This window comes from Daucus carota, chromosome 5, assembly GCF_001625215.2.
Source record: "Daucus carota subsp. sativus chromosome 5, DH1 v3.0, whole genome shotgun sequence".
Taxonomy (NCBI): domain Eukaryota; kingdom Viridiplantae; phylum Streptophyta; class Magnoliopsida; order Apiales; family Apiaceae; genus Daucus; species Daucus carota.
Window position 1 is genome coordinate 45,790,963 of NC_030385.2, and position 25,735 is coordinate 45,816,697.

Below are 25,735 nucleotides of genomic sequence, written 5' to 3' on the forward strand. Positions count from 1 at the left end.
AGTTTTGTGATTTTTAAATACATAATATATATGAATTTCAGTGCAAATTTACAAAATTTCAATATATCTAACTAAAAGCAAAACAAATTGCTGATGATTGAGAGGAATATTATTATTACTGAAATGGAGATGCTCAACAATTTTAATATTATCGGTTGATATAAAAGTTGAGGTGGTAAATAAGTGGACCCATGTAAAAAAATCATAAAATTCGATGTAAGATGGTACTCATAAAATAAGTGGTGTTAAATAACAAAGTTTAAAGTATGAGAGCATCTCCAACAGCCTCCTTGTTGGCTCTTAAATATAATATAAAAAATGTGGCTCTTAGCAATTTAGAACAAAGTTAAGAGTGTAAACTCCAACAATACTCTCTACATCTCTTCTCTATTTAATATTTTATTCATATATTGGGCTCCACTACAACAAAAGAGAGTGAAAGATGGAGATGAATTGGAGGGAAAGATTTTTTTATTGTAAAAAAGTAAGTTAGGAGCCATGTGGTGGCTCTTAACTTTGAGGAGAGATGAGAGAGAAACAAGAGGCTCTTAGAGCATCTCCAAGGGGCTCTCTAAATGAGCTCTTAACTTCAAATTTAAAGAGCAATGCAAGAATTAGAGCTCCAATGGGCTCTTAGAAGCTCTTTAAAAAATTAAGAGCTTAACATCTCTCCTCTCTTTTAAAGAGCATGTAAGAGCTCTTAACTTTTTTTTCATGAATATAATATTGGTTTCCCTCCAACTTTACTCCCAACAATTCTCTCTTTTTACTTTTCTCTCTCTTTTATATGAATAAAATATGAATAAGGAGCAAGTATAAAGAAGAGCATTGGAGTTGAAATCTTTTTCAACGTCTTAACTCACTAGGAGCCAAATATTATATTATATTTTGAAGAGTGACTTAAGAGCACCATTGGAGATGCTCTTAAGATTTAAGAGCCACTTAAGAGTCTCTTGGAGCACCATTTTTCTTCTCCCTCTTCAAATCTCAAGTTAGGAGCCTAAATAAAGAGCCTCTTGGAGATGCTCTGATAAGATTAGAAGCAATATATAGCTAAACTGAATAAGAATCCAGTTCATCATAGAAAAATGTGAGGAAAATTGTCTAAATATCATCAAGATAAAAACATTTCTTAAACATTTGTAACGGTTGTTATATATTTCTTAAACATTTTTTGAGATTCTTGTTATCTAATTCATTCAAACAAAATACGTAAAATAATGATTCTATCTTCAATAGAGTGAAAAGAATCACATACAGATGCAGAGTTTCTGGCAAATAACTTTAGTATACAGACTAGCCATCTCCGCAAACAAGTGGAAAAGATAAGATATGATCTTGTATTGAGAGAATTTGTTTGTTGTATATAATATAACAGTACACTGTACGCTATGCTTCAGTAGACATAACCAGGATCGAGAGCTAGGTGAATATGTATACCTCGTCATATCCTTTCCTGCAGTAGATATAGGTAAACAGCCACCAATTTGGTTGCCTCAATCACTTTTAGATATTTATAAAAGAAAACAAGTCGAGAAACTTATACTAAATACTTACCCAGCTGCCCCGCAGAAAGTTGGACTGTAATTGTATATAAGGTTGTCAAGAACTGTCTGAGCAGGAGGCCTATTCGATGACTTCCTCGCCTCACTGCAATTGATGAACAAGAAAAAATACGTTTATAACGCAAAGGAGGCAGGGCAACACAATCATGATTTGAAAAGTTTTAAGAGTCTAGGGGAGTGCAGACCTAATGGCCTCATAAGACTATATGCAAAAGATTAACAATACTATGTCAGTGAAAGAAATGTAAAGCCTGTCAAATCATCGCTTACAAACACTATATATAATCATATGGATGTAACATGTTGGAAATAAAAAATGGAAAATACAATTCTCAGTCAATGCATTTCTTCTGCATGCCAAGGCCGGAACATATTAATGTAAAACCAATCTATCATGGTTAATGCATCTATGTTCAAGAGAGGACCACCTACCTCACAAAATAATTTGCAACATTTTGAGTAACTTGAACGGCATCTTCCGAGTGTGGAATCATTTCTGAGGCCCATTCAAAAGCATTTTTCTGCAATTCCACAAGATGAGGAGCACATTATCTGATAAATCACACATATAACGTGAAGAATTAACAAATAAATAGAAATAAATTATCTATTGGGGACAGCAGGTCAAGAAGCCCAAAGAAACTGCTCAGAAGCAATATAGAAGGCTCTGGAAGCCCAATACTTGGACTAATATAAAATATTTGTTGAGATCTAGTTGTGTTTCTTCCGTATCGGTGGAGATAAGTTTTATCACAGTTTCGACCTTTGTCCCATATCCCACATCATTAAATCTCATTCAAAATAATTTGCACAGTATATAAAGAACTTTAAAATTTATGAAAAGCTATAATCTCACTCCTAACAGAAGTGGTCGTCATGGCTAAATATTCTACCTCGTAATTAGTTACTAATAAGAAAACAAATCTTCACCTAAGCTATTGTGTGGCCTTGAATATAAACAAATAACTACATTACTTGAGAAAAATATATGGACGATACCTCGGGGTGCCACTGTGGAGCAGTCACAGGATATTTGCGTGCTTGCACTGTTGAGACATAAACCTGACTTCAGCGAATCTATATGAGCTTTCTAGAATTCTAGGCATACATATATAAAGTATAACTACATAGGATTTCACATGAAGAGTAATGTAAGGACAGAAGCTACTCCAAGCACCTTATCATTTTCATCAGCAGTAGTTGTGAGTATCTCGAAGAAACTATGTAGATCTGCATTGCCTTGAAACTTTTCTGGTGATATGCCATACTGTAATAGAATTTATGATTGTTAGATAAGTCATATATTGTCAAAAAAATGCAAATATGTCGAAACAGAAAATATGCCATACTATAATAGAATTTATGATTGTTAGATAAGTCATATAAAAATGCAAATATGTCGAAACAGAAACTATAATAACAAAAAAGTTATCTATGGCTACAAACGTTGCTCATGAATCCATATACAGAAAATATAAAAAAGCACTGCCATTTAGTCAAGGCAGCTGAACTGACCTAAGATACAATCTCCGGAAATTAGAGGAACATGATCTTAAAAATATAATTTTTATCTAGAAACTATTTTATGGACTACAGCTCTACAAGACACTTCATTCAATACAATTTAAGGCAGATAACCACACAAAACATATAAATAAGGAATATTATATGAAAGAATTTTAAAATTATATAATGGAAACATCCTCACCTTGCAAACTCTTTCAATCAAAAAATGTTGAGATTTGAGAATAAGCCCACACAAATCATTAACATGCTAATTTAACGTTGCTAAGATGGGTGGTTATAAAATAGGTAAATGTTCCTTTCCATTATGGATAGCACCATATATAAACTGAGGTTATTGCAAGATTAAAAATAAAGAAGTATAACACTGAGAGACAGAATCAATGCTTTTGGTGAGAATTTTATGCACTTGATTCTACTAATTGAACACAGTGGTCGAGTTCTGCATAACACTTGGCACTTATTTAGCACAAAGATCTGAATTAAGATTGCTTTATTATTAAACTACAGCAATTAAATTGTGATTAACTCCTGTCTTTTGATTTAAACTCTGTGTAGATTTACCACAGCAAAAATTGCAAACATATCGTAATACTTTTTCCATGTGCCACCTCTGGTTTTACTGTCTCAAGAATATATAGGTGATTTCATAACATTTCAGGAGGCAGGAGCCACAACATGAAAAGAAAGTAGACACTATACAGTCTACAGAAAAAACATGAAATATAGCATATTGATTATATCTCTTTCTTATTCAGTTCCATAGATAAGGTTCAAAACAGAGAAAAATATGAATATTGGAATAGTCAGTGCTCAGTAGCAGAAATTCATATCCTCGCACCTTATGCCTCTACTAAGCTTAAATTTTTAAACCCACAACCACTTAATCACCAAGGGGATAGGGGCACCCACCAGGTTAAAGCCAAATGATCATAAGATAAGTTAATCACTTACGAATTTGCATGACTCACCTTATGGTTTTGCATTGCTAAACAATCAGTACTGAGCTTTCTGAGCAAATTTGGAGAAAATCTGCAAACACATGTAAACAAAAAAAATTGAGTCATAGCTTCAACACATAGCCACTTATCACAGTATATGCATATAGATACAGCCAGATAGTTATCTTGCAAATATGAAAATACTTAAGAAAAAATATTACATGGTAGACAAGAATTCACATACCTTTGAAATACTGTTCCTTCTATGTTTATGTTTTGCATAAATTCTAGTTTCGAAGCTTGATCTGATGCGCTAAAAGGTTCGAGAATGTTCCTGTCCTAATGCAAAAATATGTGATTAAAATATTTACAAGAATACAAAGCTACAGATTTCCAGAACTTATGCAATTAAGTTCAGATAAAACATGTATGGAATGACTGTGACTGCATAAAAGAAGTCTATTCTGTAAGAAGGGCATAAGATGGCCGCACATTGGCATAAGCAGCGAGTCTAGTATAAAATATAAATGTAATGAGTTTCAAGATTAAAACAGGAAAGAGAAGTGGTGCATCCTTATCTAAATGATACAAACTCAAGAATGCAGTTGGATTCATGCCAAAAGTACAAGCGAACACGCTAAAGCGCAAGCCTCATTAAGGTTTACTATTCTTTCAACGATTCATATGTCCCATTGCCTTTTGGTGGTGTTGAATGGTGATAGAGATAATTCAGATTCACAAGAGTGAGAGATAACTACACTCTAACAAAAGGACATAAAAGACACGCTAGCTAACCTTGCTGACAATCATCGATACAAGTTCAAAACCTAAGCAGATGGAAAGCAGGGGAAAATGATGTCCTGCATCATTCTTCTCCAATATTTTCTGCGGAAAATTCATCAAAAGTTAGTCGTGGTAAAATGTGTAGGTCTCGGCCATTAATAAACAATACCAACACTTCAAAGCTTCTTCCAAAATCATTGGAAGAAAATTACTTCTCCACTCACGAAACAAACCTTAAATATATCCTCAACAACATCAAAATAAAGTCCCTCTTTGCACCACCCTCCAGTAAATAGAAAACCGTTGACCAGCTCAAATTTCTGCATCACAATGAGGCAAAATCTCACAATCAAAATTCAACATAAATATTAAACATCACTTGCTTCTATATAACATTCACAATAAGGTATTAAGAAGTGTACATAAATTCAACAGATTATAAATCATAAGCATCATTTCAAACTTGAAAGCTATTCAGTTAACTAAAGACTCACTGCAACTTAATTAAATTCAATTCTGCGTTTTATGTTAACTGGTGATTTGTATAGTTGAAACCGGTGATTTTAACATGAACACCAGCTGTAATCAGTTATTTGTACTAGTCTACTAGAATCATGATTAGTAATTTACTTCAAAATCACCTATTCAAACTATACAAATCACTAATTCTCATTTAACTAATCACATGTTCTCACAATTCTCATTTTAAATCGCGTTAAAATGAGAATTGTGAGAACACTAATTCTCATTTTAATCCTCGTTTAACTAATCACATGTCCTCACAATTTTCATTTTAAACGACGTTAAAATGAGAATTGTGAGAACGTAACAACCAAATGTTCTACACTTTTTTAAGTGCAGCACATTTGGTTGTCCGTGATGGTGTAAGGTATGGATATGTACTTGTTGGAGGATATGAGAAGGCTCGTTAAAGATAAAAGGAATGACTCTAGCGCCAGCTGATTCAACAAACTTGACATAAGAAGCTGCAATATACGAAGCATTCGTATCATTATTTAATCTGCCGGAAGCGCCGTCGCCGGGATGAGAGATAATTCCGATGACCGGACGGTAATTGAGGTCGGGATTGAGTGCGGGACAAGCAGGAGTTGAGTCGCTGGGGAGGCGGAGAGTTGACTCGGACTGAGTTGAAGTGAGTTGAGTGAGTGAGTGGAAGAGGAGCAAGGGGATCCAGATGTAATTAGACATGGTGGTGGAGAGACGGAGATGAAGTGGAGATGGTGGAAGGGGCGTTTGAGTTTGAAGGTTTGGTGTGTGGAAGTGGAGATGGTGGAAGTGGAGATTGGATGATTGTGTGTTTTATAGGTTCCATCGTTTTCAAAAAAAATAATCCCCCCGATTTTATGCACATAATTTGAGCGATAAAAAAATTTATGTATTATTTCAATTTTTTCTGAATAAAATAGAAAGGGGATTGAGCATGATTGTATAGCCCAGTGGTGGGTTTATCCTCTGTTGACCCGGGACACTCGGGTTCGGCTCTGGCTCACGCCGAGAATTATTTGAACTTTTTTTTTTAATGTTTTATTTATTTCTTTACATTACAAAACTTTTTTGAAATAGATAATGGATCTCACCACTTTCTCACTTTCTTTCCCTTTTCACATTATTTTTACTCCACCGTCTATTTTTTATATACTAAAAATTAACGGGTCTTACCACTTCACCTGTTTAGATGGGACTGAGATGGGACTGAGGGAGTTGAGGGAGTATTAGTCAGCAGTGTTCTAAAAATCGGTCTAGGCGGCCGTCTAGGCGGTGTCTAGGCGCTAGGCGGCACTGAAACGCCCTGATTCGATCCTAGGCGGTGAATTAGGCGTTTTTTACAAAAATCGGTGGTAGGCGGTCCACATCTCGTCTAGGCGGTCCAGGCGGCCAATAACAAAAAATAAAATTAAAAATAAAATCTAAAATTATGATTATATTCTAAAAAATTAATTATTCACTTGTACTTAACTTAATATCCTTATAAAAAAAGTAAAATGATTAATTTTATTTAATATTTCTTACATTATTTATAAGATACTGATTGGTATATATTTATTTAATCAATGATTTTGTATTACACGTGTCAAGTAGTTATTTTTAATATATGATATTATATTGTTTACCAGATTGACTCTACTAGTAGTGAAAAGTAGATAAAATTATTAAATTATATTTAATTATAATAATTTAAAAATAATATATGTCCGATTAATGCTTCGATTAATCCCCAATTTCCCGATTAATCGCTGAAAGGTACCCCGACCGTCCTGGGACGCCTAGCGATTTCTGGAAGATTGCTGGTCAGTAGTCAATGGTCATTGAAACATTGTTTTTGCATATTTTTTAAAATTTATTTGAAAAATCTATTATCCTTGCAAGTGGCAATCGATTTGTTCCTGACCCGATGGCACCCGAAACGGGTACAAACCCGACCCAAAAACATAAAACCCCAACATATCTCCCAAACCCCCTACAAAACCATCCCTCCACAGTTCCGAATCCATGTTTCTTACCAAACCTCCCCGTTCTCTGCAACTCAACAACCTCGTACACTGTCACAACTCCATAACCAAACCCTTTCTTACACACAACAGAACTATCTCTCAATCTATCAACACTCTTGATTCAGGCCACATAGATGAACCAAAAAAGAAACTATCCCAACTCTTTTCAGACAGAACTGAAAGTGGGTTTAGGAAAAGATTGATGAGAGATGAGAGAGGTGTCTACAAAGAGCTTTCCCCGAGTATGATTGAGTTTTCTAGGTACTTGTATGAACAGGGATATTTCGAAAGTGATTCGAGTGTGTTTCAGAATCAAGTGTTTGATGCAGCCTGTTTAGGGAATGTGTATGGGCGTAATTTTCTTAGGCATGCCACGGAGAAGTTTGGCTGCAAAAATCAAGAAATTGCCAAGTATGCGGACTTATTTGTTTTGATTTTGCAACTACTTCCTCCGTCTTGAAATATAGGTTGCTTGATTTCTTGACGCTTCTTGAAATATAAGTTGTTTGATTTCTTGATGCACACTTTCAAGTTCTTGACCCCTTAGTTAAAACCATTAATTTTAATTATTTTTTTAAAAATATATGATTAATATTATAATTCAAAATTATTTTTAAAAAAAATAATGATTATACCTATAGCCAAACGACCTATATTAATATTTTCACGAGAGAGTATTTGTTATTTTAAGTTATAAGTATGCACTTTATTGCTAGCTTTAAATGCATTTGTTTTAGGGAAATTTTAATGGAACTATTGAGAAAATTTAACGTAGTAGTGGTATTTATCGAAGGATTAGTAATAAGATGTATGTGGAGGTTATTTTGAGAGGATGGAAGTGCTCACCTAGAGAGAGGTGTGATTAGTGAATATGCATTTGTTTTGAATTTAACAGACTTAATGTGACAGACTGTTTTGATATTTGGACGGGTCTATGATTTGTATAGTATGTTGTGTTGTATTAGTAACTCTGCAAATGCAAATGTTGTACGGTAAACTTGAAGAACTCGGACGATTTTTTTCTAGGGAATAACCTTAATATATCGTTTGTATGACCCACATCCTTGTTCACTATCAGCTTGGTACAGGATATCTACTATTATGTTGTTGACTCTAAATTGATGCAACCCTTATTTACAAACCGATGAAGATGACCCTTTAGATAGTTACCGGGACTAGCTATTGATAGGCTAACTCATTAGCTTTTTGTCACTTGATAGGAGAGAAAAATTAATGTGCATATTATGACTCTAACTAATGAATTCCGAATAGCACGATGTGTATTAGATTTGGTAAGGCTTTGAGAGAATGCAAAAATGTAGAGATGCTCTTAAATAGAAGAAGCCGAATATGTGTAAGTAGCAAATTTTGTTTCTTAAAAAAATGGCTGAATTTGTTTGATGAGTATATAGTGAGCTGAAAGAGGATAACCAGCAAAACTAAAATTCAGGTCAAACTCTACCCAAATATAGGAATGATAGTATAGAGATTCAGGTAGTGACAATATGAAGTAATGTGACAGAGTTTAATATCTGCTAAGCTATACTTAATACACACACACACACACACACACACACACACACAAAGAGTCTCGCAGAAATTGCCCCCAATAAACAGTAGTCTTTATGTCAACGCTTCAATGTAGTATGTTGCATGATTTGGACAAGATGTTTTATTTTCTTGATTTCTAGCACATTTATACCTGTTTGGAAAGCACACATATAAAAGGTACATATTGTATCTATCATCAGAACTTGCTTGGTGTTTCTGAGAAAAACTGGAAGGATGTTTCAAATGTATATGTTTATACAGCAGTTGGTCCTCTATCAAACTAACATGTTAATCTCTTTAAAATGTTTTTTTTCAAGACTAGTAACACTGTATGATCCTTCAGTAAATTATGAAGCAACCTGACAGCAACAAGTGTTAGAAGGTACAGGTCACATGCTTTAACACAATGAATGCAATGGCATCCAAAGATGTACCTGTGAATATTTTAAAGAAGTTGGAAAATTGTCAACATGTTTTTTTGTATCTATGACACTTTGCAATCAAGTACATCTAAAAATTCACTGCCATGAAAGCAGAACAACATTTATAAATCACAAACTTGAAAATTTGGCCTTAAGACATGAAATGATATGATCACAGGTTAGTATGTGATACATGTAACATATAAAGTTCTGATTGGCCGGGACACCTTAAAATTCAATACTTGGGTTTTTTTTAATCCCCAACCACTGCCCCATTTCCGGTTTTACAGGGGTAGGTTCCGCCCCGTTTGGGGTGGGTTAGGGGCAGTAGATATAAGATACATAGCTCAGACTAGAACGGTTTAAGTTATTTAACTTTCTCGTATAAAATTGACCAGAATCACAGTGCAGTTCAGCAGTCATGCTCATATGCTTAAGTTGTTTCATCTTTTTATGTACCGTGCTTGATGATTTATAATGGCAACTCTGCTTGTTAAATGTTTTTATTGTACTCGTGTTATGTCAACTTCCATGTTTTATGAACTTAAAGTATAGCTCTTTCAGATGGTTATCAGGCAGTGAGTTGAAAAGGGTTGCCCTCTTTGGTTGTCCGTCCCTCTCAAGGAAGGCTGTCTTTTCTGCCAAGAGATTGCGCACTTTCTTCAAGATACAGGAAAATACAGTTAGTTATTCATTCAACACAATCATTTCCTAAATCCATTTTGGCAATTCTCTTTATCTCTGCTGTACAGGATATTCCAAATTTTATAGTCATTTCCAGTTGATCTCAACTTTCATGCGCTTATCCTCAGGTTTGCAGCCAGTGTGTTCTAAAACAATCTTGCAAGTATGTGAATCAGAATGTATGGAACAGTAATACCAAGAATTTGTATTTGCCTGCAGTAATGAATGTTATTTCTCATTATGCCATGGAGTCGGTACATCCACAACTGTTAGTGCCTGATGAGATTAAGATTATTGTTGCTAGATTGCTCAAGGTGGTTGTAAAGCTAAGTCAAACTGTTTCACAAGATTAATATAATATCCAGATGTTAATTTCGAAAATACTTTCTTGCTAGCTAATCATTTTGGTGGCAATTCTTGCATACATATCTTACATGATATTATCAATCAATTGTTTTGTCGTTGACAAGGGCTGAGAATGATGTTTAGGACCTGATCATACCCATTAAAGCGTAGTTTGGCTGTTAATTTGCATGCTTAAGTAATTTAAAGTTTGATCATCCATATTAGTGGAGAGGTATCATCATTACAAATATGGTGGTTAGAGCAGTCAAAAATTAGCTTTACATAATTATGTTTTGTGCTGCTGAAGTTGTTCTCTCCTCTTGCATGTCTGCAACATTTAAGCTCATTATATGTATTCCTAATCAGAAAGTAGTGCTTTCACTGACTGTTATTAATTTTTCAAAATATCAATCAGTACTCCCTCCGTTTCAATTTACATGTTCACTTTTAAAAAAAAAAGTTTGCTTTAAATTACTTGTCCACTTCAACTTTCAATGCAAAATCATATTTCCAAAGTCAATTCTACTCCACATATCTCTTATTTATATTTCCTAGATCAATCTCACTCCACATATTTTGATCATTTAATTCAATTAATTTGTGAACATCCATTTTTCTTAAACTGTGTGATTTTTTTAAAATGGACATCTAATTTGAAACGGAGGGAGTAAAACAACTAATTCATTGAGACTAAAGAATGTAAATTCGTTAATTCATTTTCGCATGTTAAAAGGTTAATCTCCAGGAAGCTATATTTAGTGCCCACATTTGATGAACAAGATGGAAGGAAAAATGAACTCCTTTTCATGAAATTAGGCCTAAAATTTTACTTTCGGTCACGTGAAAGGCGCACTACGGCTGAGATTATTTGGTCATTGGATATGGTGGGCTCGGCCTCAGGTGCAAGTTTGATGGTAACTTGACTTTTAAAGGAGTTTACATGGCAAGATGGTCGGTCATAGACTCGTAGCTATGGTTTAATAGCTAGTTTTCAGTGTTCTAAAAGTTTTGATTTATTAAAAAAAATTTGATTACTTTTTTAGAAATATTTTATATATTATACTCCGATTCGATTAAATTTTTAATTCATTAATTTTTTTTGATAAATCCTGAATCGGTAGATCAATTGATTAGTTTGATTTCCGATTTTTACAGTTATATTATGAAATGAGAATTGAGTTGTATCAAATTTGTTTTATTTTTCAATTTTCTTATATTCTCGAAATGGATACGGATAAATTATATTTTGCCGGCTTGAGTAACGTTTTCAATTTTATCAATTATTTGACTAAAAATTCATAAAGTTAAATACATACACCGTCGCGTGGCATTTTCGTTAATATGCAACAGCCTATGGTCAATGTGGTAAGCCAACCGCAGTATATATGGGTAGCTAGCTCTCCAGTGTACTTCCAATGATTTCATTTCACCTTTGGTATTCCTCTCTTTATATATCAAAACCGGGTCCCCGGCTAACCCGCCGTTGATTATTTTCACGGACTCCCTCCGACGAAATTCCGGCGATTAAGTAATTTTATTCTATTATCTGCAGATTCAAGTAATTTTCTCTTTTTTTTATCTACTACTGTAGTTTACTAGTTTTATTTTCACAATATTTAGGCTTGTTTAACTTAATATTTAAATTAATGACAATAATGTAGTTTAAATTATTCTAGTGGGAGTCTCTATCGACAACAAAAGAATTTCAAACAGTCGAGTCAAACAAATGAAACTAATGATTACTATCACATCACTTGTTGTCAGTCACATGATCCTAGTTTGATAACACCATGTCTTCTGTTATGTTTTGTCCAAATTCTTTGTAATTTCAGGGAGAGGTGGGAGAGAAAGCGAGAGAGACAGAGAGAGAGAGGGGGAGAGAGAGGGAGAGAGAGAGATGGCAACGGGAGGAGGAGGAGGAGGAGCAAGTAGATTGCCGACATGGAGGGAGAGAGAGAACAACAAGAGAAGAGAGAGGCGAAGGAGAGCCATTGCGGCGAAGATATTCTCCGGACTGAGAATGTATGGCAATTATAATCTCCCCAAGCATTGCGATAACAATGAAGTTCTCAGAGCTCTTTGCAACCAGGCTGGTTGGATTGTTGAGCCCGATGGCACCACCTATCGCAAGGTACTCAACGTTATTTCTTTCCTTTTAATCCCTGTTTTTCGATTTTTTCTACTATGATACCATGTTAAGTACTTAAGTTGCAAAGGCTCATGTGCAAATTGCAATAACCATTATCTTATGCGTACTCTATTTTGTTATTGGGTTCGGGTCCTGACATACATATGATCCAACATATTATCAACATTTTTTTTGTTTTTGGGATGACATTTAACTAGATTTTTGATGAAAATGTCGGGGACTACAACGGAAAGATCGAGATGTTTTACCATCCAACTGTTTTTTTCCCGCTGAACATATGCCGCTTATAATTGATTGTTGTGGACATTACCCTTGCTATTTTGCTTCTGTTGTTTTTCTTCCTTTATTGTCACAGTTTACTGTGCATTTTAGCAGTTTACTAGTGCCTCTTCTAACATGAGCCTCTAATCTCCAATCTTAGTACATGTACTTAAAAAAAGCCTGGTCACAAAAATAACAAGCATGTGTTTGTTAAGATTGAGTTTTACCAAGTCAGGGACTTAGATTATCCTGCCCAGTGCCCACCACCCTGCATTTCTCCACTTCCACTTAAAAGAATAAAATTAAAAATGTAATTTCTATACGCAACTCATGAAGATCCTGAAGTGTTAGTGGGGGCAATGTACTTTTCAGCTTTTGTTCTGTAGCTTTACTTGTTTCCTTTCATGTTCTTGGTGCAGCACCTACTTGCTGAAGCCTTTACTTTGTTATATGCTAACAGAAACTTGTGCAACTCAGCAGCAGTGTTTTTAAAAGCTCAGTTTCTTTATTTAGCATTGCTTTGCAATTGTTGGTCTCGTGAAGGGCTTGTTTATGGGAAAGTCCCATCATTTTGAGTCATTGGCTCATGGTACAATCCAATCAATGTGCCACCTTGAATTTATTGGACTTGCTCCACTGTGGTTTTTGGGCTATATTATTGTACTTTTGCTGCTTCAGTGCATTAGTTGTGGCCACCATGTCAGAGAAAGTGTGTATCTATCTTTGTGTTATATCATCACAAGGAGGAACTACTTGATTTACCCTCTTCTTGCTTCATGTATACTTTTAACCTGTTCAGTTCACTGTGCATTTTGGGAACTGGTAGTTAAGTGATTTGCTTAGGTCTAATCAAAACAAATTTGTATGTACTTTATCTTGATTTTGTTTACTGGTAAATGGTAATTCACCCAGGTTCCGTATTAGGCAACTCTAAAACAGTTATTGATGTTTTTTTCTTATATATTCCCGTGGAAGCTTGGTTTAGGTTAGCTGATCATTCTGAGGACTATGGCTAATTACCTCAGAGACTTGTATAAGTATGCAATTATAAATGACGTGAATGAATGGGGTGCCTAACCATATAGTTCTAGACTTGAAACAACTGTTCGGTAAATTTATGGAAAATGGGCATCTACAGTGCTAGAGTATGTGTGTATCAGTTTGATTTATTTTTATTTTGCAGTAAACCATGTTATATGGACTTTTTGATTCACATTGAGAATCCCCTGCGATTGACACTCCATTTTGTATGCGCTACAGTGCTTGAAAATTATACTGCATAATTTTCTTAATATCAGGACTTAGGTTCTTGGACATGTATCTATTGCGGAGAATTCCATCTGATTCTGGATGATATGTAGTATTTTCTTAGATGTTTTGGTGCTTTCTATGCTTCTAATGATATTCCGATTTTGCAGGGATGCAAGCCTGTAGAACATGTGGATGCTATGGGAGGATCTGCACCAGTGAGTCCTTGCTCGTCTTATAACTTAAGTCCCTGTGCTTCTTACAACCCTAGTCCCATGTCCTCTTCCTTCCCTAGCCCAGCTTCATCCTCTTATGCTGCTAATGCAAATGTAGATGGCAATTCCCTCATCCCGTGGCTCCAAAACCTATCATCTTCATCCTCATCCGCCTCTTCCTCCAAGTTTCAGCATCAATATATGCAAACTGGCTCCATCAGTGCTCCGGTCACTTCTCCTTTGAATTCCCCAGCTCGAACCCCTCGATTTAGAACTGAATCTGGCTGGAATGCACCACATTACTCTTCAGTCCCTTTCTCCACTCCACCAAGCCCTGGGTATCAGATCTTCCCAAATCCAGATTGGTTCAAAGGCCTCCGAATTCCACAGAGCGGCCCGTGTTCTCCAACGTTCAGCCTTGTGTCTCCAAAACCATTTGGCTTCACGGACGAGGCTCAAGCAGGCAACGGTTCTCGTATGTGGACTACTGGACAGAGCGGGAACTGTTCTCCCGCTTTGGCAGCAAGTATGGACCAGGATGCCAATGTGCCTATGGATGTATCCCTATCAGATGAATTTGCATTTGGAAACAACACAAAGAAGCAAGTGAAGCCGTGGAAAGGTGAAAGGATCCATGAAGGGTTCGTTTCAGATGATCTCGAGCTCACTCTGGGAACCTCACAGACAAGGTACTCATCGACAATGAAATTTAAACTGCATTCACAAACATAAACATTGTTTTGTTTTCTTTTCTGATCAGTTCATTTGCATTATATTGCAGGTAAGAAGGTGAAGCAATCCGAATACAAGCGGTCTCATTGCCAGTCTCGAACTATGTTATCTTGTTCTAAGAACAGAATAGAAGCCTTCTGTATAGTCTGTAGTCATCTTCATTATAAATGTTCTGTCTGGAGTATGAAATTAATTCATGTGTTCTCACCTATGTCTATCGCCTCGTTCACTTTGTGTTCAGTGAGATATCTTCGACATTATATTCAATATAGAGCTGCAATGATTCGGGTGGTTTTAAAACTTGTGGTTGATAGCTTAGCATCTATTTCGTTCAAAGTTTTTGTTGACGAGAATACAATACACGAAAATGCAGTTGCATAGAGATATTTTATCGTTGCTACATAGTGATTTTGATTCGATGGCCAAACTAAATTTTGGCCAGAAAAGTTGACAGAAGGTGGACCAATTCACTACTGACTTTGCGCCTTTACCATCGAATTTTGTAAAGGCACTCGCTGTAAACTCTGTTGCCGAGTGAACTAGTGAATCTTTTACTGAAAAAAAAGGAAGCATGCAAACTGATCTGCTGGCCCTGTTTATGAGACTGACGCAGGAAGATTGAGATGTGTTTATTTACATTATTTCAGTTTGTCTATGTTCATGGCCAGATACGCATCATCTGAAAAAAGGAATCCCAGCATTAAATTGTGTTACCATGTATGGCTGAAACAACCTTTTCCTTTTATAAACTATTTTTAGCTTCTTTTTGCAAAAGAAAACGCAATCAAGTCCATGTCATTTCCTAGGTATGCTATACATTAAATTCTGTTGTCATGTTTAGTTGAAACGGATAGACCTATACCTCTACTCTGAACTATTGAAGTGGTAAGTTTTGGCGTATAACAACATGTCAATTTATTCTTTTAATCACACTTTTATTTTGTTTTAATATTTATTTAATATTTAATGTATAAAATGAATGTAGTGTGGTGTAAAATTATGAGATGAGCTAATATTTAATATATTTCATAAAATTTTATTATTTTAGAATATTGTATATAATTAAATGGAATATCCAAAAAAAAACATGCATGCTCATTTGATAAATCTGAACAATTAATATATGAATGAATAATATATCTGACTAATCTGAATGAATCAAATATCTGAATTCTGAATGAATAATATTATTTGATATTCTTTATGAGAAATATCTGAATGACAACTTATTTTAAATAAATATATAATCCAGTAAAAAAGATTAATCACATTTATTGACAATAAAATATCATACGTGTATAATATTATATATATGATCTTGTTAAATATTCCTATATCAAAAATTAATAATAGCTTTGATTTTTTACACATAATTTGATGTGGAAAATATATATTTTTACAGATTATTTTTAGATTATTCTTTTTTAAATGAAAATATAAATGTAAATTTTACTAAGAATAAATTGAAAAATAACAATAATATTTTAAATTTTTTTTTCTTCGACTCAAATCAAGTAAAAGAATCAATATATTATTTTTAAGAAGATAAAATTAATTGTTTCAATTAATACAATACCAGTACCTATTTTGGATGATGGTGCAAAGAACTGCATAACCCTGTTTTACATTTAAGCAAAGTAACTGCATATGGCTATTCATAGTACAAATATAGTTGACATATTCATATTAAGAGGAAACAAAATGTAATCACGGTTTGGTTGAAACGGACAGACCTATACCTCTACTCTAAAATATTGAAGTGGTAAGAACAACATGCATGGCTAAGGGTGTATTTATATAGAGTGATTCACAGCATTTTGATCTACAAGCAATCAGTCACCCAAATCTCCTCTCCCAAATACTCCTATCTACTGCACCTTTTCACCTCCTCTCAACTCATCCATGGAGAAATCTTGGAAATTTCCAGCAGAGGGCTTTATCAAGGTGAATGTTCACGCCTTCACACGTGATGTCGCTCTCCCCAATGGTAATGATTCTGGAATCGGTATTGTGCTCAGAGATAGGAAGGGTACTATCATAAAAATGTACTATGGTACCATCCGCAATCTCACTACAAGAGCAAACGAACTCTGGGCTCTCTTGGTGGGACTTAAAGGAGCCTTTATTGAACAAGAAAATATGGTGGAACTGGAGACTGATAATGGTGAAGCAGTAAAGGAATGAGAGGACTGGAAATGGTTCATAGACCAGAACCACTGCAAGGTTATTCAACAGCTGGAGCAGCGAAAGAGCGACCCAAATCTAACCCTAGTGGTTAGGGTTGTTGAAGAGAGTTAGAACAGATTGACAAGATACTTGGCGGAGGCGGGAGCTCTGCAGAATACACGTTTGGTAGTAATGAGGCGTTTGTTTGGTAGGGTTAAGGAAATCTGGAGCCTGGACATGGGTTTGGGAGCTATCCATGGAGGTTTTGAAGCTATGTCGGAAGAGGAGTACGAGGACTGGTTATGGGAAGCTGAAGAAGATGAGCATGAGCATCTAATTGAGGTGGTGGAGCTCTCGGATGATGAAGACGAAGAAGATGAAGCCAGCAGGGTTTCCTATGATCAGGAAGAGCAAGGTTTTGGTTGGAGGAACCAAGCAAATGGTGGACCTTGAGGTTAGGGAGTATGGCGGCAGGAGGCCCTGGGCGGGGATATGGCTTCTTGAAATAGTTTCATTGGATGGCTGCTTGGAATTTTCAGTTTGGATGTTCCCTTTCTCCTCTGTTTAGTATTATTAGACTAAGACAATACCAGTACCTATTTTGGATGATGGTGCAAAGAACCGCATAACCCTGTTTTACATTTAAGCAAAGTAACTGCATATGCCTATTCATAGTATGAATATAGTTGACATATTCATATTAAGAGGAAACAAAATGTAATCACGGTTTTATTAATGCCCATGGAACTGAATTCGCATCTCTGTAGACTTTTTTGAGTTTCTTTACATTTCATATTCTGGATATGCCTGTACCATAACATTACTACAATATTTGCAGGTTCTGCTTGGATGATCCTCTCACACTCCTTTGTAGAGTACCTTGTATGGGGTTGGGATAATCTTCCAAGAACACTTCTCATGTACTACACGAATTTTGTCTCATCTCCCGAAAGTTACTTTCATACTGTAATATGCAATGTGCCCGAGTATGTTCCAACTGTAATCAACCATGACATGCACTACATTATATTGTTCTCATTGCCAGTCTCATTGCCAGTCTCGAACTATGTTATCTTGTTCTAAGAACAGAATAGAAGCCTTCTGTATAGTCTGTAGTCATCTTCATTATAAATGTTCTGTCTGGAGTATGAAATTAATTCATGTGTTCTCACCTCCTATGTCTATCGCCTCGTTCACTTTGTGTTCAGTGAGATATCTTCGACATTATATTCAATATAGGCTGCAATGATTCGGGTGGTTTTAAAACTTGTGGTTGATAGCTTAGCATCTATTTCGTTCAAAGTTTTTGTTGACGAGAATACAATACACGAAAATGCAGTTGCATAGAGATATTTTATCGTTGCTACATAGTGATTTTGATTCGATGGCCAAACTAAATTTTGGCCAGAAAAGTTGACAGAAGGTGGACCAATTCACTACTGACTTTGCGCCTTTACCACCGAATTTTGTAAAGGCACTCGCTGTAAACTCTGTTGCCGAGTGAACTAGTGAATCTTTTACTGAAAAAAAAGGAAGCATGCAAACTGATCTGCTGGCCCTGTCTATGAGACTGACGCAGGAAGATTGAGATGTGTTTATATATATTATTTCAGTTTGTCTATGTCCATGTCATGGCCAGATACGCATAAATGTTGATAAAATGAGCGATGAGTTATGCTCATTGAAAGTTACCAACTATAAGTGAATGCAATCTTTTTTCAAGTGGTCCATTTATCCAAAGGATTTATGATTTTCCAAAGCGATGAGTTGTGCTCATTGAAAGTTACCAACTATAAGTGAATGCAATCTTTTCTCAAGCGGTCCATTTATCCAAAGGATTTATAATTTTCCAAAAAAAACTGATCATCTGCTGGCCAGTGAAAAAAAGAATCCGAGCATTAAATTGTGTTACCATGTTTGCCTGAAACAACCTTTTCTTTTCATAAACTATTTTTACTTTTTTTTTTTTGCAAAAGAAAACGCAATCAAGTCCATATCTTATTTCTCTTCATTCCTCTCTTAGGTATGCTAATATGAAATTAAAAATATTAACAATAAAAAATGTGTATTGGCAAACGAGAAAAGTATTAAGAGACGGAAGAAGTAACAGTTGGATTTAAGTTTTATCAAACGAATCAAATTCAAATACGTGTTGCTCTTTTAATTTCACTAGCCTTTAACCCGTGCAAATCACGTGCGCTTTCGTAATCTATTAATTATAATTTAAATCTTAACACTATTTTATTAGTATTTTAGTATTAATAATTTGGATTTTAGTTAGATTATATTAATCAACTGATTATATCTTCTAACGGAAATTTAGCTTTCACAATTTATTATCTATCTATAATTATTTTTCTGATATTAATATGTGATAGTTTATTATTCAATTAATTTTAAATCAAATTTTTCATATTTCATATATCTTCATATGTTACGTAATGGTTCGTGTTTGTAATGAAATAGAACACGTTAGAGTTAAATTTCGAGTAGAATACGTTATAATTAAAAAGTAGCGTCTCTAATTATTTATATGTATTTTAGACAAAAGATATTCAAAATTGTATATTTATAATTAGTTATACATTTATCTATATATATATTTTTTAATATTAATATATGCTATTAACAGTTGTTTCACCTTTTTCAACTAATTATAAATTATATTTAAAAAAATATTATCTTCATAGGATGATATCTCGGGAAAAAAAAATGCATAATTGCAACTAGTTTTTAAAGTATGTGATGATTGATTTCAAGTTAAGTTTATGACTGGCTCAGTTTGGACTCTGGAAATGAGTGGCTCAGCAGATTTAGTGATTCACTCAGCTGTGTTTATTGCATGCCAAACAAACTGAACGAGATGATTCGGTCATATAATTCTTATTCACCTCCGTTTAGAAGTAATCAAATGGCCCCTAAAGAATTATGCATTACGCTAAGTAATTCCATATATATAGTTAACACACTTTGCTGGAGAATAGCTAGCAATAGCATAGCTACTGCAGTAGTGCTTCCAACAATTCAATACTTGCCCTGCAGGTATATTTTTTGATTGGGGTGTGGTGTTCGGTTACGTGAATAACTTTCTTTTTTCAAAAGAAAACACACAAGTCCACATCTCGCGCCATTTCTTTTAATTCCTAGCTAGCTTCATCTCCTGGGTATTAAATTCTGTTACCATATTTGGCTGAAACAGAAAGCCCTAGACCTCCACTCTAAAATGTGTAACATGCACCAGTTGAATTGAAAGTTAATATGCACCAAAAATTTCATGAGTGTGTGTGTGTGATTGTTTTTTTCATCTGATGATATGCATTGTACAGTTAATATAAGAAAATTAATTTTTGTACATTCTTACTTTCCCCCATTTTTAGAGAACATCTCAACATATTCTTAAGAAATTACTGTACATTATAATTTGGTTTTTGTAACTTGCAGGTATAGTAAGTTCTATTTTATATTTTTTTCTGTGAGATGGCTTTATGATATAGCAAGTCATCCCTGGACTCTACATAATTTTGGACCAATATGTTATTGATATATGGCGTTTCCAAATACTTACTTTAGTTTTGGTGCTTTGTGCTGATTGTGTGCACTTTGTTTTCTGGAGAGTCCTAACTCATGTAAAAACAACATGAGCTCAATCAGCGTGGCTTAATTGCTAGGGTTAGCTAGTGGATTCATTTGCCGATGGCATTATAATATTATTACACTAAATTATCAGTCTCTGTCGATATTTATGTGTGTGTGGATCTTCTTTACCTTTCTTTCTTTTGATGTTGTCACCAATCAAATTTTCTCTTTTTAACATTTTACAGATGGCTCTCAGGGATCTTTACCAATTTGTACTAAACGTGTTTCTATATATTTTTTGGTAGAGTTAAGTTCCATATAGTCCACATATTTACTGTAGTACCGTGGACCACATATGTTCTGCAACTATAGAATGACATAAAAACATTGCAAAATGTATGAAACTTGTTATTTTGTGAAATACATTCTATAAATATCACTATTTCATGAAAAATATTGAAAATAAATTATGTTCGACAAGTAGAACACATATGTTCTGTAATATGTAAATATGTTCTGCAAACTTAACATGTTTTGCAGAATAATGTGTTTTTCACTATTTAATTTGTAGAATGTTTAGGATTGTCAAAATTTTTAACAAAATAATGATGTTTATAGAACATGATTTGCAAAATAACACATTTTGCAATGTTTTTATGTCATTCTATAGTTGCAGAACATACGTGGTCTACGGTACTACAGTAAATATGTGGACTACATGGAACTTTGTTCTTTTTTGGTAATAATATTATATTTGTACGCTTTTTAACATGCACCAAAAATTTCATGAGTGTGTGTGTAACATGCACCAGTTGAATTGAAAGTTAATATGCACCAAAAATTTCATGAGTGTGTGTCTGATTGTTTTTTCCATCTGATGATATGCATTGTACAGTTAATATAAGAAAATTAATTTTTGTACATTCTTACTTCCCACACTAACAACATTTTCAAATGTCCCATTTTTAGAGAACATCTCAACATATTCTTAAGAAATTACTGTACATTATAATTTGGTTTTTGTAACTTGCAGGTATAGTAAGTTCTATTATATATTATCTTCTGTGAGATGGCTTTATGATATAGCAAGTCATCCCTGGACTCTACATGGTTTTGGACCAATATGTTACTGATATATGACGTTTCCAAATACTTGCTTTAGTTTTGGTGCTTTGTGCTGGTTACGTGCACTTTGTTTTCGGGAGAGTCCTAACTCATGTAAAAACACATGAGCTCAATCAGCGTGGCTTAATTGCTAGGGTTAGCTAGTGGATTCTTCTGCCGATGGCATTATAATATTATTACACTAAATTATCTGTCTCTGTCGATATTTATGTGTGTGTGGATCTTCTTTACCTTTCTTTCTTTTGATGTTGTCACTAATCAAATTTTCTCTTTTTAACATTTTGCAGATGGCTCTCAGGGATCTTTACCAATTTATACTAAACGTGTTTCTATATATTTTTTGGTAATAATATTATATTTGTACGCTTTTTAAATATATCATATCATTTGTCATTGTTTTATATTTATATTTTTGTATTTATGTGCCAGGTTTTTCGGTCCTCGTCCAATCGATATTGACAGAAATCCTCAGCCCACACCGAATATCGAACTTGTTGAAGTTGTTGCTCCGGTCGAACCCATATTTGTCGATATTCTTGTCGACGTCGAGCAGCTACATCAACTCCCTCGGGATGTCAGTATTGTTGACGAGCAACAACATCAACTCTTTCGGGATGTCGACATTGTTGACGAGCAACAACATCAACCCCCTCGGGATGTCGATAATACGCCCGTCAACAATATTTTTGGTGACGTACTATATTATTTTATAACCCCTATCCATGATTTATACAATTTATTGGTGCGTCTTTACGTTTTTATTGTCAACCGTAATTTATTGAGCTTTAGTTTTCTAATGTTCCTTGTTATTACTTCTGCGGGTTTCAGTGTATATTATTATTACCGCCATCAATCTCAAGTTGATGTCCCTGAATTTAAAGTAGTTAATAGTACTACTTATGAATTCGACATTCAACGGGACCAACTTTCTTACGATACTTTTTTTAATCTCTCCGTCTTTAATCCAGATAATACGAGAGAAATAGAAATCCGTAATAATATAACCCTATTTGCTTCAGACATATCGATAGGGTTTTTAAACAATACTCCTCCTCTTTTCCTTAATACCAGTCAATTTGCGCCTTTCGACTTTCATATGTCCGGCACAAATATTAATTTTAAACCCAAAATTTGTGCTTCTTCCATATACTATTATATGATTATCAATTCTGATGTCACCGTCCGTTCAGTCGACTATCCGCAAAATATTAATAAATATCAATGGGTGACACATTGTACAATTATATCTACCCAACCTCCCCAAGGACATATGACAGTCTCTTTTTGCAAAACCATAAGGTAAAATTTCACTAAAGTTTAAGCTTATTAATAACTTCTTTTGTATTAGTTTTACTAAATATTTGGCTAAGTTAGTTATCCTCTCTTTGTTTTTACAGAGAAATTAAAGCTGACAAATGGAGATGACGCACAGAGAACAAATGGAAGAGAAATAAAAAAGAGACTGCCATTAGTCGACTAAATGTGTATGATTTGAGTCTATTTGAAATTATTATTCAATGAAAATTTTGTTGTCCTACTACCTAATGTGTGTAGAGAAATAAAAAATGAAAAAATCAGTTAACTTTCACAGTTTCAATGAACTTAATATTTATCTTCTCTTATATTAAAAATTCCTTTATTTTTTCATGAAATATATATTCCTAAGTATATTTGTTAATGTGATTTGGTTTGGACAGATCTTGCCCAGAATAAAGAAGAGGAGAAGTACAATGTATGTTCTGATGAAATGTCGCTTCCGGACTGCGATAAAGAATGGGATGCCCATTTTTGTTCATTAACGTGCATAACTAAATATAATGATGGATGATTACTAGACGCAATTTGTGAGCGTAACCAAATTTGTTTATGTAAATGTGCATGTTAAAGATATTATATGAAGAAATAAATAATATTTAATTATAATCAAGAAGATGCTGTGAATTTTATGGTGTTTTTAAATTTTAATATTTGGATAAAAATACATCTTTTTATATTTTTATATTTTATGAAAGTTATTATAATTTCTACCATCCTATCAAAGTTATTACTCCCTCCGTTTCTATTTATTTGCTCGTTTGATATGTCGTGACTGTTCATAACATAAGACAAATTACTAATTTACGTCTAATCTATAACACTAAATATAGTCATGAGTGATCTTGTTGTATTCGTATTCACGAGTACTTTAATACGGTGAAGATTTTATATTTAATACTAATATGAAATTAAAAATATTAACAATAAAAAATGTGTATTGGCAAACGGGAAAAGTATTAAGAGACGGAAGGAGTAACAGTTGGATTTAAGTTTTATCAAACGAATCAAATTCAAATTCGGGTTGCTCTTTTAACTTCACTAGCCTTTAACCCGTGCAAATCACGTGCGCTTTCGTAATCTATTAATTATAATTTAAATCTTAACACTATTTTATTAGTATTTTAGTATTAATAATTTGGATTTTAGTTAAATTATATTAATCAACCGATTATATCTTCTAACGGAAATTTAGCTTTCACAATTTATTATCTATCTATAATTATTTTTCTGATATTAATATGTGATAGTTTATTATTCAATTAATTTTAAATCAAATTTTTCATATTTCATATATCTTCATATGTTACGTAATGGTTCGTGTTTGTAATGAAATAGAACACGTTAGAGTTAAATTTCGAGTAGAATACGTTATAATTAAAAAGTAGCGTCTCTAATTATTTATATGTATTTTAGACTAAAGATATTCAAAATTGTATATTTATAATTAGTTATACATTTATCTATATATATATTTTTTTAATATTAATATATGCTATTAACAGTTGTTTCACCTTTTTCAACTAATTATAAATTATATTTAAAAAAATATTATTATACATAAGGAGTGTTTTTACTATATGAAACTGTTTAATAGTAGCTATCTACATGTTATTGTTAAGTTTTAGAGGATTCAAATTCGTGTTGCTCTTTTAACTTCACTAGCCTTTAACCCGTGCAAATCACGTGCGCTTTCGTAATCTATTAATTATAATTTAAATCTTAACACTATTTTATTAGTATTTTAGTATTTATAATTTGGATTTTAGTTAAATTATATTAATCAACTGATTATATCTTCTAACGGAAATTTAGCTTTCACAATTTATTATCTATCTATAATTATTTTTCTGATATTAATATGTGATAGTTTATTATTCAATTAATTTTAAATCAAAATTTTCATATTTCATATATCTTCATATGTTACGTAATGGTTCGTGTTTATAATGAAATAGAACACATTAGAGTTAAATTTCGAGTAGAATACGTTATAATTAAAAAGTAGCGTCTCTAATTATTTATATGTATTTTAGACTAAAGATATTCAAAATTGTATATGTATAATTAGTTATACATTTATCTATAAATATTTTTTTAATATTAATATATGCTATTAACAGTTGTTTCACATTTTTCAACTAATTATAAATTATATTTAAAAGGATATTAATATACATAAGGAGTGTTTTTAGTATATGAAACTGTTTAATAGCTAGCTATCTACATGTTTTTTAGTTTTAGAGAAGAGTGTCAAACCAAAATTTTGTACGTGTACAAGTTATACTCATGTTGACTTTTTATAATACTAGCCTTTAACCCGTGTGAAGCACGGGCGGGTATATAGTTCGTAATTTATTATTTATTATTTAAATTTTAACATCATTTTATTAGTATTTTAATATTAATAGATTGAATTTAATTAAATTATATTATTCGACTGACTATATTTTCTCCCGATTACTTGAAAATGGACAAACCCTGACACACACACACACACACATAATCAGTATTACAGAAATCGAGAATCGGACCTAATCGGTTGAACTACCGATTCAGGGATTAATCGAAAATCGGGGATTAATCGAAAGGATTAATCGGACTGAAAATCGGATTTATTT

The 25,735-nt window shown here is 33.6% G+C and overlaps 3 protein-coding genes across 5 annotated transcripts; 2 read left to right on the plus strand and 1 right to left on the minus strand.

The window, feature by feature from the left end:
• Positions 1–1,259: 1,259 nt before the first annotated feature.
• Positions 1,260–6,179, minus strand: LOC108220262 (gamma-glutamyl hydrolase 2). Its single transcript, XM_017393980.2, has 10 exons — positions 5,717–6,179; positions 5,047–5,133; positions 4,826–4,915; positions 4,275–4,369; positions 4,061–4,121; positions 2,743–2,832; positions 2,565–2,627; positions 1,998–2,086; positions 1,558–1,650; positions 1,260–1,456 (listed from the first exon to the last, which is right to left on the minus strand). The coding sequence occupies exons 1-10, from the start codon at positions 6,020–6,022 to the stop codon at positions 1,423–1,425; spliced, it is 1,008 nt and encodes a 335-aa protein (XP_017249469.1). The 5' UTR covers positions 6,023–6,179; the 3' UTR covers positions 1,260–1,422.
• Positions 6,180–7,232: 1,053 nt separating this feature from the next.
• Positions 7,233–10,576, plus strand: LOC108220872 (uncharacterized). Of its 2 annotated transcripts, none has more exons than XM_064094380.1 (3): positions 7,233–7,737; positions 9,855–9,981; positions 10,112–10,576. In XM_064094380.1, the coding sequence occupies exons 1-3, from the start codon at positions 7,325–7,327 to the stop codon at positions 10,334–10,336; spliced, it is 765 nt and encodes a 254-aa protein (XP_063950450.1). In that variant the 5' UTR covers positions 7,233–7,324; the 3' UTR covers positions 10,337–10,576. The 2 variants fall into 2 exon arrangements, with proteins under 2 accessions (XP_063950450.1, XP_017250241.1); XM_017394752.2 differs by having other exon boundaries at positions 7,242–7,737; positions 9,864–9,981.
• Positions 10,577–11,735: 1,159 nt separating this feature from the next.
• Positions 11,736–15,233, plus strand: LOC108220643 (BES1/BZR1 homolog protein 4). Of its 2 annotated transcripts, XM_064094379.1 has the most exons (4): positions 11,736–11,886; positions 12,161–12,459; positions 14,157–14,890; positions 14,983–15,233. In XM_064094379.1, exons 2-4 carry the CDS (start codon positions 12,226–12,228, stop codon positions 14,984–14,986), a joined length of 972 nt encoding a protein of 323 aa, XP_063950449.1. In that variant the 5' UTR covers positions 11,736–11,886; positions 12,161–12,225; the 3' UTR covers positions 14,987–15,233. The 2 variants fall into 2 exon arrangements, with proteins under 2 accessions (XP_063950449.1, XP_017249944.1); XM_017394455.2 differs by lacking the exon at positions 11,736–11,886 and having other exon boundaries at positions 11,949–12,459.
• Positions 15,234–25,735: the final 10,502 nt, after the last annotated feature.

What these genes read in the sequence shown, in the direction of transcription:
- LOC108220262 (XM_017393980.2), bottom strand. Translation starts at nt 6,022, where the DNA reads ATGTCTAATTACATCTGGATCCCCTTGCTCCTCTTCCACTCACTCACT. An exon ending in CTTCTCATATCCTCCAACAA is followed by an intron (nt 5,134 to 5,716) that starts GTACATATCCAT and finishes ATTGTGATGCAG; the next exon opens with AAATTTGAGCTGGTCAACGG. An exon ending in GTTGCAAATTATTTTGTGAG is followed by an intron (nt 1,651 to 1,997) that starts GTAGGTGGTCCT and finishes CATCAATTGCAG; the next exon opens with TGAGGCGAGGAAGTCATCGA.
- LOC108220872 (XM_064094380.1), top strand. Translation starts at nt 7,325, where the DNA reads ATGTTTCTTACCAAACCTCCCCGTTCTCTGCAACTCAACAACCTCGTA. An exon ending in AAAAATCAAGAAATTGCCAA is followed by an intron (nt 7,738 to 9,854) that starts GTATGCGGACTT and finishes CTTAAAGTATAG; the next exon opens with CTCTTTCAGATGGTTATCAG. An exon ending in TCAAGATACAGGAAAATACA is followed by an intron (nt 9,982 to 10,111) that starts GTTAGTTATTCA and finishes GCTTATCCTCAG; the next exon opens with GTTTGCAGCCAGTGTGTTCT.
- LOC108220643 (XM_064094379.1), top strand. Translation starts at nt 12,226, where the DNA reads ATGGCAACGGGAGGAGGAGGAGGAGGAGCAAGTAGATTGCCGACATGG. An exon ending in ATGGCACCACCTATCGCAAG is followed by an intron (nt 12,460 to 14,156) that starts GTACTCAACGTT and finishes CCGATTTTGCAG; the next exon opens with GGATGCAAGCCTGTAGAACA.